This window comes from Pseudophryne corroboree, chromosome 9 (genome assembly GCF_028390025.1).
Source record: "Pseudophryne corroboree isolate aPseCor3 chromosome 9, aPseCor3.hap2, whole genome shotgun sequence".
NCBI lineage: Eukaryota > Metazoa > Chordata > Amphibia > Anura > Myobatrachidae > Pseudophryne > Pseudophryne corroboree.
This window is the reverse complement of record NC_086452.1, coordinates 17,982,565-17,994,566: the sequence shown is the minus strand read 5'-3', so window position 1 is coordinate 17,994,566 and position 12,002 is coordinate 17,982,565. Positions and strand designations below refer to the sequence as shown.

General features: G+C 46.2%; 1 protein-coding gene across 1 annotated transcript in view; it reads right to left on the bottom strand.

Moving 5' to 3' along the window:
* The window catches only part of ADGRL4 (adhesion G protein-coupled receptor L4), a 243,151-nt gene extending 231,920 nt beyond the window's left edge, over window positions 1–11,231 (bottom strand). Inside the window, exons 1-2 of the mRNA XM_063939562.1 lie at window positions 10,864–11,231; window positions 9,346–9,486 (exon numbers count right to left, since the gene is read on the bottom strand). Of these exons, the coding sequence (XP_063795632.1) occupies window positions 9,346–9,486; window positions 10,864–10,885 (163 nt within the window). The 5' untranslated portion in view covers window positions 10,886–11,231. The remainder of the gene's footprint in view (window positions 1–9,345; window positions 9,487–10,863) is intronic.
* Between the last annotated feature and the right edge of the window lie 771 nt (window positions 11,232–12,002).

The window sequence follows — 12,002 nt, the reverse complement described above, 5'->3', positions numbered from 1 at the left end:
TAGTTGTTACGAGTATACTACTATCTCTTTATCAACCAGTGTACAGTGCGGTAGTTCACGGCTGTGGCTACCTCTGTGTCGGAACTCGGCAGGCAGTCCGTCCATCCATAATTGTATTACAATATATACCACCTAACCGTGGTTTTTTTTTCATTCTTTATACCGTCATAGTCAGTCATACTAGTTGTTACGAGTATACTACTATCTCTTTATCAACCAGTGTACAGTGCGGTAGTTCACGGCTGTGGCTACCTCTGTGTCGGCACTCGGCAGGCAGTCCGTCCATCCATAATTGTATTACAATATATACCACCTAACCGTGGTTTTTTTATACCACCTAACCGTGGCAGTCCGTCCATAATTGTATACTAGTATCCAATCCATCCATCTCCATTGTTTACCTGAGGTGCCTTTTAGTTCTGCCTATAAAATATGGAGAACAAAAAAGTTGAGGTTCCAAAATTAGGGAAAGATCAAGATCCACTTCCACCTCGTGCTGAAGCTGCTGCCACTAGTCATGGCCGAGACGATGAAATGCCAGCAACGTCGTCTGCCAAGGCCGATGCCCAATGTCATAGTACAGAGCATGTCAAATCCAAAACACCAAATATCAGAAAAAAAAGGACTCCAAAACCTAAAATAAAATTGTCGGAGGAGAAGCGTAAACTTGCCAATATGCCATTTACCACACGGAGTGGCAAGGAACGGCTGAGGCCCTGGCCTATGTTCATGGCTAGTGGTTCAGCTTCACATGAGGATGGAAGCACTCAGCCTCTCGCTAGAAAACTGAAAAGACTCAAGCTGGCAAAAGCACCGCAAAGAACTGTGCGTTCTTTGAAATCCCAAATCCACAAGGAGAGTCCAATTGTGTCGTTTGCGATGCCTGACCTTCCCAACACTGGACGTGAAGAGCATGCGCCTTCCACTATTTGCATGCCCCCTGCAAGTGCTGGAAGGAGCACCCGCAGTCCAGTTCCTGATAGTCAGATTGAAGATGTCAGTGTTGAAGTACACCAGGATGAGGAGGATATGGGTGTTGCTGGCGCTGGGGAGGAAATTGACCAGAAGGATTCTGATGGTGAGGTGGTTTGTTTAAGTCAGGCACCCGGGGAGACACCTGTTGTCCGTGGGAGGAATATGGCCGTTGACATGCCAGGTGAAAATACCAAAAAAATCAGCTCTTCGGTGTGGAGGTATTTCACCAGAAATGCGGACAACAGGTGTCAAGCCGTGTGTTCCCTTTGTCAAGCTGTAATAAGTAGGGGTAAGGACGTTAACCACCTCGGAACATCCTCCCTTATACGTCACCTGCAGCGCATTCATAATAAGTCAGTGACAAGTTCAAAAACTTTGGGTGACAGCGGAAGCAGTCCACTGACCAGTAAATCCCTTCCTCTTGTAACCAAGCTCACGCAAACCACCCCACCAACTCCCTCAGTGTCAATTTCCTCCTTCCCCAGGAATGCCAATAGTCCTGCAGGCCATGTCACTGGCAAGTCTGATGAGTCCTCTCCTGCCTGGGATTCCTCCGATGCATCCTTGCGTGTAACGCCTACTGCTGCTGGCGCTGCTGTTGTTGCCGCTGGGAGTCGATGGTCATCCCAGAGGGGAAGTCGTAAGCCCACTTGTACTACTTCCAGTAAGCAATTGACTGTTCAACAGTCCTTTGCAAGGAAGATGAAATATCACAGCAGTCATCCTACTGCAAAGCGGATAACTGAGTCCTTGACAACTATGTTGGTGTTAGACGTGCGTCCGGTATCCGCCGTTAGTTCACAGGGAACTAGACAATTTATTGAGGCAGTGTGCCCCCGTTACCAAATACCATCTAGGTTCCACTTCTCTAGGCAGGCGATACCGAGAATGTACACGGACGTCAGAAAAAGACTCACCAGTGTCCTAAAAAATGCAGTTGTACCCAATGTCCACTTAACCACGGACATGTGGACAAGTGGAGCAGGGCAGGGTCAGGACTATATGACTGTGACAGCCCACTGGGTAGATGTATGGACTCCCGCCGCAAGAACAGCAGCGGCGGCACCAGTAGCAGCATCTCGCAAACGCCAACTCTTTCCTAGGCAGGCTACGCTTTGTATCACCGCTTTCCAGAATACGCACACAGCTGAAAACCTCTTACGGCAACTGAGGAAGATCATCGCGGAATGGCTTACCCCAATTGGACTCTCCTGTGGATTTGTGGCATCGGACAACGCCAGCAATATTGTGTGTGCATTAAATATGGGCAAATTCCAGCACGTCCCATGTTTTGCACATACCTTGAATTTGGTGGTGCAGAATTTTTTAAAAAACGACAGGGGTGTGCAAGAGATGCTGTCGGTGGCCAGAAGAATTGCGGGACACTTTCGGCGTACAGGCACCACGTACAGAAGACTGGAGCACCACCAAAAACTACTGAACCTGCCCTGCCATCATCTGAAGCAAGAAGTGGTAACGAGGTGGAATTCAACCCTCTGTATGCTTCAGAGGTTGGAGGAGCAGCAAAAGGCCATTCAAGCCTATACAATTGAGCACGATATAGGAGATGGAATGCACCTGTCTCAAGTGCAGTGGAGAATGATTTCAACGTTGTGCAAGGTTCTGATGCCCTTTGAACTTGCCACACGTGAAGTCAGTTCAGACACTGCCAGCCTGAGTCAGGTCATTCCCCTCATCAGGCTTTTGCAGAAGAAGCTGGAGGCATTGAAGAAGGAGCTAACACGGAGCGATTCCGCTAGGCATGTGGGACTTGTGGATGCAGCCCTTAATTCGCTTAACAAGGATTCACGGGTGGTCAATCTGTTGAAATCAGAGCACTACATTTTGGCCACCGTGCTCGATCCTAGATTTAAAGCCTACCTTGGATCTCTCTTTCCGGCAGACACAGGTCTGCTGGGGTTGAAAGACCTGCTGGTGACAAAATTGTCAAGTCAAGCGGAACGCGACCTGTCAACATCTCCTCCTTCACATTCTCCCGCAACTGGGGGTGCGAGGAAAAGGCTCAGAATTCCGAGCCCACCCGCTGGCGGTGATGCAGGGCAGTCTGGAGCGACTGCTGATGCTGACATCTGGTCCGGACTGAAGGACCTGACAACGATTACGGACATGTCGTCTACTGTCACTGCATATGATTCTCTCAACATTGATAGAATGGTGGAGGATTATATGAGTGACCGCATCCAAGTAGGCACGTCACACAGTCCGTACTTATACTGGCAGGAAAAAGAGGCAATTTGGAGGCCCTTGCACAAACTGGCTTTATTCTACCTAAGTTGCCCTCCCACAAGTGTGTACTCCGAAAGAGTGTTTAGTGCCGCCGCTCACCTTGTCAGCAATCGGCGTACGAGGTTACATCCAGAAAATGTGGAGAAGATGATGTTCATTAAAATGAATTATAATCAATTCCTCCGCGGAGACATTGACCAGCAGCAATTGCCTCCACAAAGTACACAGGGAGCTGAGATGGTGGATTCCAGTGGGGACGAATTGATAATCTGTGAGGAGGGGGATGTACACGGTGATATATCGGAGGGTGAAGATGAGGTGGACATCTTGCCTCTGTAGAGCCAGTTTGTGCAAGGAGAGATTAATTGCTTCTTTTTTGGGGGGGGTCCAAACCAACCCGTCATATCAGTCACAGTCGTGTGGCAGACCCTGTCACTGAAATGATGGGTTGGTTAAAGTGTGCATGTCCTGTTTTGTTTATACAACATAAGGGTGGGTGGGAGGGCCCAAGGATAATTCCATCTTGCACCTCTTTTTTCTTTTCTTTTTCTTTGCATCATGTGCTGATTGGGGAGGGTTTTTTGGAAGGGACATCCTGCGTGACACTGCAGTGCCACTCCTAGATGGGCCCGGTGTTTGTGTCGGCCACTAGGGTCGCTAATCTTACTCACACAGTCAGCTACCTCATTGCGCCTCTTTTTTTCTTTGCGTCATGTGCTGTTTGGGGAGGGTTTTTTGGAAGGGACATCCTGCGTGACACTGCAGTGCCACTCCTAGATGGGCCCGGTGTTTGTGTCGGCCACTAGGGTCGCTAATCTTACTCACACAGTCAGCTACCTCATTGCGCCTCTTTTTTTCTTTGCGTCATGTGCTGTTTGGGGAGGGTTTTTTGGAAGGGCCATCCTGCGTGACACTGCAGTGCCACTCCTAGATGGGCCCGGTGTTTGTGTCGGCCACTAGGGTCGCTAATCTTACTCACACAGCTACCTCATTGCGCCTCTTTTTTTCTTTGCGTCATGTGCTGTTTGGGGAGGGTTTTTTGGAAGGGACATCCTGCGTGACACTGCAGTGCCACTCCTAGATGGGCCCGGTGTTTGTGTCGGCCACTAGGGTCGCTTATCTTACTCACACAGCGACCTCGGTGCAAATTTTAGGACTAAAAATAATATTGTGAGGTGTGAGGTATTCAGAATAGACTGAAAATGAGTGTAAATTAAGGTTTTTGAGGTTAATAATACTTTGGGATCAAAATGACCCCCAAATTCTATGATTTAAGCTGTTTTTTAGTGTTTTTGGAAAAAAACACCCGAATCCAAAACACACCCGAATCCGACAAAAATAATTCGGTGAGGTTTTGCCAAAACGCGTTCGAACCCAAAACACGGCCGCGGAACCGAACCCAAAACCAAAACACAAAACCCGAAAAATTTCAGGCGCTCATCTCTAGTTTGGATTAGGAATGGTGAGATCAACAAGCGGACACCATGAACATAGACCACCATTACAAAGATCTGCTTGAGACATTGTTGACAGAAAGGCCCAACATGGGGGGTCACTCCGAGTTGTTCGCTCGTTATTTTTTTCTCGCAACGGAGCGATTAGTCGCTAATGCGCATGCGCAATGTCCGCAGTGCGACTGCGCCAAGTAAATTTGCTATGCAGTTAGGTATTTTACTCACGGAATTACGAGGTTTTTTCTTCGTTCTGGTGATCGTAATGTGATTGACAGGAAGTGGGTGTTTCTGGGCGGAAACAGGCCGCGGGAGTGGCTGGAGAAACGGAGGAGTGTCTGGGCGAACGCTGGGTGTGTTTGTGACGTCAAACCAGGAACGAAACTGACTGAACTGATCGCAGATGCCGAGTAAGTCTGGAGCTACTCAGAAACTGCTAAGAAGTGTCTATTCGCTATTCTGCTAATCTTTCGTTCGCAATTTTGATAAGCTAAGAGTCACTCCCAGTAGGCGGCGGCTTAGCGTGTGCAAAGCTGCTAAAATCAGCTTGCGAGCGAACAACTCGGAATGACCCCCATGGTGCTAGACACAACTAGTGATGTGCACCGGAAATTTTTCGGGTTTTGTGTTTTGGTTTTGGATTCGGTTCCGCGGCCGTGTTTTGGATTCGGACGCGTTTTGGCAAAACCTCCCTGAAATTTTTTTGTCGGATTCGGGTGTGTTTTGGATTCGTTTTTTTTTTTTACAAAAAACCCTCAAAAACAGCTTAAATCATATAATTTGGGGGTCATTTTGATCCCATAGTATTATTAACCTCAATAACCATAATTTCCACTCATTTCCAGTCTATTCTGAACACCTCACACCTCACAATATTATTTTTAGTCCTAAAATTTGCACCGAGGTCGCTGGATGACTAAGCTAAGCGACCCAAGTGGCCGACACAAACACCTGGCCCATCTAGGAGTGGCACTGCAGTGTCAGACAGGATGGCATTTCAAAAAAATAGTCCCCAAACAGCACATGATGCAAAGAAAAAAAGAGGCGCAATGAGGTAGCTGTGTGACTAAGCTAAGCGACCCAAGTGGCCGACACAAAGACCCAAGTGGCCGACACAAACACCTGGCCCATCTAGGAGTGGCACTGCAGTGTCAGACAGGATGGCACTTCAAAAAAATAGTCCCCAAACAGCACATGATGCAAAGAAAAAAAGAGGCGCAATGAGGTAGCTGTGTGACTAAGCTAAGCGACCCAAGTGGCCGACACAAGCACCTGGCCCATCTAGGAGTGGCACTGCAGTGTCAGGCAGGATGGCACTTCAAAAAAATAGTCCACAAAACAACACATGATGCAAAGAAAAAACGAGGCGCACCAAGGTCGCTGTGTGACTAAGCTAAGCGACCCAAGTGGCCGACACAAACACCTGGCCCATCTAGGAGTGGCACTGCAGTGTCACGCAGGATGTCCCTTCCAAAAAACCCTCCCCAAACAGCACATGACGCAAAGAAAAAAAGAGGCGCAATGAGGTAGCTGTGTGAGTAAGATTAGCGACCCTAGTGGCCGACACAAACACCGGGCCCATCTAGGAGTGGCACTGCAGTGTCAGACAGGATGGCACTTCAAAAAATAGTCCCCAAACAGCACATGATGCAAAGAAAAAAAGAGGCGCACCAAGGTCGCTGTGTGACTAAGCTAAGCGACACAAGTGGCTGACACAAACACCTGGCCCATCTAGGAGTGGCACTGCAGTGTCAGACAGGATGGCACTTCAAAAAAATAGTCCCCAAACAGCACATGATGCAAAGAAAAAAAGAGGCGCACAAAGGTCGCTGTGTGACTAAGCTAAGCGACACATTGGCCGACACAAACACCTGGCCCATGTAGGAGTGGCACTGCAGTTTTCTAGCGAGAGGATGAGTGCTTCCATCCTCATGTGAAGCTGAACCACTAGCCATGAACATAGGCCAGGGCCTCAGCCGTTCCTTGCCACTCCGTGTCGTAAATGGCATATTGGCAAGTTTACGCTTCTCCTCAGATGCTTTTAATTTTGATTTTTGGGTCATTTTACTGAACTTTTGTTTTTTAGATTTTACATGCTCTCTACTATGACATTGGGCATCGGCCTTGGCAGACGACGTTGATGGCATTTCATCGTCTCGGCCATGACTAGTGGCAGCAACTTCAGCACGAGGTGGAAGTGGATCTTGATCTTTCCCTATTTTACCCTCCACATTTTTGTTCTCCATTTTTTAATGTGTGGAATTATATGCCAGTATCAATAGCAATGACCTACTACTATATATACTGCGCACAACTGAAATGCACCACAGGTATGGATGGATAGTATACTTGACGACACAGAGGTAGGTAGAGCAGTGGCCTTCCGTACCGTACTGCTATATATACTGGTGGTCACTGTCAGCAAACTGCTAAATTAAATGCACCACAGGTATATAATCTAGAAGGATAGTATACCTGACGACACAGAGGTAGGTAGAGCAGTGGCCTTCCGTACCGTACTGCTGTATATACTGGTGGTCACTGTCAGCAAACTGCAAAACTAAAATGCACCACAGGTATAGAATCTAGATGGATAGTATACTTGACGACACAGAGGTAGGTAGAGCAGTGGCCTACCGTACCGTACTGCTATATATACTGGTGGTCACTGGTCAGCAAAACTCTGCACTGTATTCCTCCTATATAATATACTGGTAGTCCCCAGTCCCCACAATAAAGCAGTGTGAGCACAGATATATGCAGCACACTGAGCACAGATATGGAGTGTTTTTCAGGCAGACAACGTATACTGGTGGTCACTGGTCAGCAAAACTCTGCACTGTACTCCTCATATATAATACAGCTGCTCCCCAGTCCCCACAATTAAGCAGTGTGAGCACAGATATATGCAGCACACTGAGCACAGATATGGAGTGTTTTTCAGGCAGACAACATATACTGGTGGTCACTGGTCAGCAAAACTCTGCACTGTACTCCTCCTATATATATACTGGTGGTCCCCAGTCCCCACAATAAAGCAGTGTGAGCACAGATATATGCAGCACACTGAGCACAGATATGGAGTGTTTTTCAGGCAGACAACGTATACTGGTGGTCACTGGTCAGCAAAACTCTGCACTGTACTCCTCATATATAATACAGCTGCTCCCCAGTCCCCACAATTAAGCAGTGTGAGCACAGATATATGCAGCACACTGAGCACAGATATGGAGTGTTTTTCAGGCAGACAATGTATACTGGTGATCACTGGTCAGCAAAACTCTGCACTGTACTCCTCCTATATAATACAGCTGCTCCCCAGTCCCCACAATTAAGCAATAAGCAGCACAAATATTATTAATAAACGGAGAGGACGCCAGCCACGTCCTCTCCCTAACATTTCCAATGCACGAGTGAAAATGGTGGCGACGCGCGGCTGCTTATATAGAATCCGAATCTCGCGAGAATCCGACAACGGGATGATGACGTTCGGGCGTGCTTGGATTAACCGAGCCATACGGGAGAATCCGAGTATGCCTCGGACCCGTGTAAAATGGGTGAAGTTCGGGGGGTTCGGTTTCCGAGGAACCGAACCCGCTCATCACTAGACACAACCCATGTGCACCCTACGCACACCACCGGTCATGGCTTCAACAAGACTAGTCACCAGTGGCGACTCCAGAGGAGGGGCTGCAGGTCAGTTCAAATTTCAAATAGAAGAGCCACGCAAACTATCACCAACTGTCACTTCACACTGACTCACCGGCAGTGGGTGTGGCTCCCCTATTTGAATGTTGAACTGAGCTGCAGCCCCACCTCTGGTGTCGCCCTTGCTAGTCACACCTCCGTGGTAGATATGAATTGCTGGGTGACTGTATCGTACAGCTTACTAAGAGCCCCTGCAATCTGGTGGACCATTATGCAATAGATAGTATCTATCCTTGTGTATCAATGCCTATTTCCCTATGGAGTGTAAGCTGCGAGCAGGGCCTTCCTACCTCTATGTCTGTCTGTTATTACCCAGTCTTGTTCTATCACTGTTGTTTCCAATTGTAAGGCACAATGGAATTTGCTGCGCAATATAAGAATATAATAAATAATATTTTAGTTAAATCAATGCATACACTATAACGTAGACCCACACAACAGTTTAGGGAAAACAACGGGTTACCTTGTACTTCCTACACAACAGGATTCTGGGTAAAGGGGCTTATTCAGTCCATTTCAGTCCAATTTCGAAAACGTTAGACTTTATCCAAAACGCTTTTACAACTAATAGGGAATCTGTGCTCTTAAAGTAGATATCGGACTTTCCGGGTAAGATATAGCCTACAGCCTTAAATCCAAAAACAGAAATCATTTTTTAATTTGTCCCAATCTACTTTTAATAACCATCTATATCACAAAATAAGTACTATAGCTTCCATAGGGTCTTTCATATAAACAGACGAGCTGTAGAAAGGAGAAGCTTTAACTAGCCCATGTGTGGTTACTGAGACCAATGGGGCTGTCCACTGAGCAGACCCACACCCACAGTGTTACACAATAAGCTGACCGCAGTGCACAGAGAGAAATACTGTAACAGAATCATCATCGCTGCTTCCACTGATTTCCTTTCTATTACTTTGATAGTAGAAACACTTATTAGTAATGTGATTTGTTTTTTTTGTACCTTCACAGAAGTTAAGTCCGTCTCCCGTGTATCCGCCGGCGCAGTAGCAGCCTAGTAGCTCTTTCTCCACTTTACACTCAGCATTTTCATGACACTTCCACGGACATTGCTGACCTTTGTCCAGCAATATAAATGCACACACTGCAAAAACATCATATAATAGTGAGATATAAAGGGCCGGCTAAGAGAAGATGATTAAAATGCAGGATGGGGGATCACAATATTATTTTTACTGTGTATGGTACAGTATACTGTTGTACGCAGTATATAGGAGTACCTACTGTAAATGTGTGACAGATACTATTGCAATATTCTGGGAATTTCCAGCTGTTTAGCCGTATGTTCATAAAGTTATCCTATTAGTTTAATGACAGCACAAAATAGCCATCTAGTCCGCACTAGTTATTATTTCTCAGTTGACTTCTACATGTTGACATACAGCGTCCATCTCTCTATATACTGTACTAAGGACATAATGGTGGTAATTACAGTAACTACCGTACCTTCCATTATATTTATTATACCCATCCCCCCTGGGGACATAATTCATACAAGGCGCACAGGCATAGTACAGACAATCTGGTTTGTAAATTCTAATAAATGACCTCAAAATCTATTGTATTTAATATTATCCAGATAATAACCACACTTCTAACATCAGCTATAGCACACAGCATAACAATAACAAAATAATAATAGATTTAAAGGGTTCAACTCACTCTAAAGTACGTGCAAACATAGGGGGTGATTTGGGTTAGGAGAAAACGTCCAAGTACTGTAACTGTGTCTGGGTAACACCATGCTGCCCCGCAGAGGGGCAGATGTAACATGTGCAGAAATATTTAAGTTTGGGAGGGACATGTCCAAACGTAGATCTGAATTACGGTGAAAATATAAAGCTGTCCAGCATTTGTAGGTTACATACAAAGCAGCCGGTATTTACCCTGCATGCAAACGTAATACATGTATTTTCACCCCTTGTATTGCAACTTGGTCTGTTCCAAGTGCAAAGTTACTTACTCTTTTTGGTTTTCTTCCCACCTCAGAAACAGCATGGCAATGCACAAAGTGTAAATGACAGGGTAGGGGGGGAGGAGAGAGATAAAGTGGAGAAAGACAAAGTACCAGTCAATCAGCTCTTAACTGCCATATTACAGGATTTGGGGTCTATAAACTAATCCTTGGAAAGAGATAAAGTGGACAGATGTAATGTACCAGCCAATTGCCATGTTACAGACTGTGTTTGAAACACGACAGGAGCTAATTGATTTGTACTTTATCACTCTCCAGTTTATCTCTCCAAAGCTTAGTACATCCTGTAACATGGCGGTTAGGTTGGTTGGTAGGTACTTTATCTCCGTCCCTCTTTATCACTCTCAAAGGCTTAGTATATCTGCCCCAGTCTCCCATACACAAAACCATCACATTTGGATTCTCTGTTGTGGAAAACAAAAAATACAAACAAAAAAAAGTTTTCGTGACACAATTCCCAAGCATACTGATCCCAGGGATTCTTACCTATGAAATAGAGAAGTTTCATTTGAGGTGGCCGGTCAGTGCTCTGGTGCCGAGACGGGAGCTACAAGTGGCTCTGAGGCTCTCAGTCCTGTGACGCAGTGAATTTCCTCTTCAGATTTTCCTGTTTCTTTGTTTACATAGGACTTCTACTTCCTACACTTTCATCGGCTCCTAGAGGATCTGACTCCTAGCCCTGTCCAGTGCTTACAACCTGAACTTTAGTTGCTGCCCTGTGGCTACTGATTTCGTGTTGTATACCTGAAGATGGTCCAGGTGGAGATACCAAGTTTTATTAACTTGAAGGAACTTAACGTTTGTTAACGCGTTAGTTTTATGGTTCCTGAGCCGAAGGGAGTAGGCAGGATCCGTGATGTCACTCCTTTGTCTTACTGATCCTGAGAAAGATTGACTAAGAATACTTCAACTGTTGTGTCTATAGCAGGCTGGAAAACGTCGCTCTGAGAACCATTAACGCTTCCTGGAACACGAATCTGGCAGACAAAATGTTCTCTCTTGGATGGCAGGGAATCCACTAATGCACTGATAATTACAGATAACGGTTCCACCTTTCACGGTTTCACAATTTGTTCCCTGTCTGAGGTCTGATACGTGGACGGAAATTAAGGAATTCGGACCAAAACTAAAAAATGAGCATGGGGCGGCGTTACATGATTGGAAAAATAAAAACGCAAGCTCTACTTATTACATATCTGCTGCTGGGCGGATCCAGGGGGTACAAACGCCGCTCTGTGCGGTGCGCTGCCTGATGCGTTTATGAAATGATCAGTTACAAGGGGAGCGATAGTGACGCATGCTCATCCTGTTTATAGGGGCTGATTTAGTAATGACATCAAATCTCCCATCCATAACTGGTCATGAATTCCACATCACTAGTCACAAATTCCTGGTACTGGTCACAATAGGTTCTTCATGAACTTCAGCTCCAGGCCCATGTGGTCCTCAGTCCGGCACTGCTCCCATGTACATTAGCCAAGAGAGCACTGCGCCCTTCCGTGTAGCTGTATTAGATGCCAGCATCGGTGCTCCATAGAGGAGTCCTCTGAGTTCTTCCAGGCCACCACCATTCACAGAACCAGTGTATCACGCTGCACAGAGCCAGCCCTAGGCATAGGCAAACT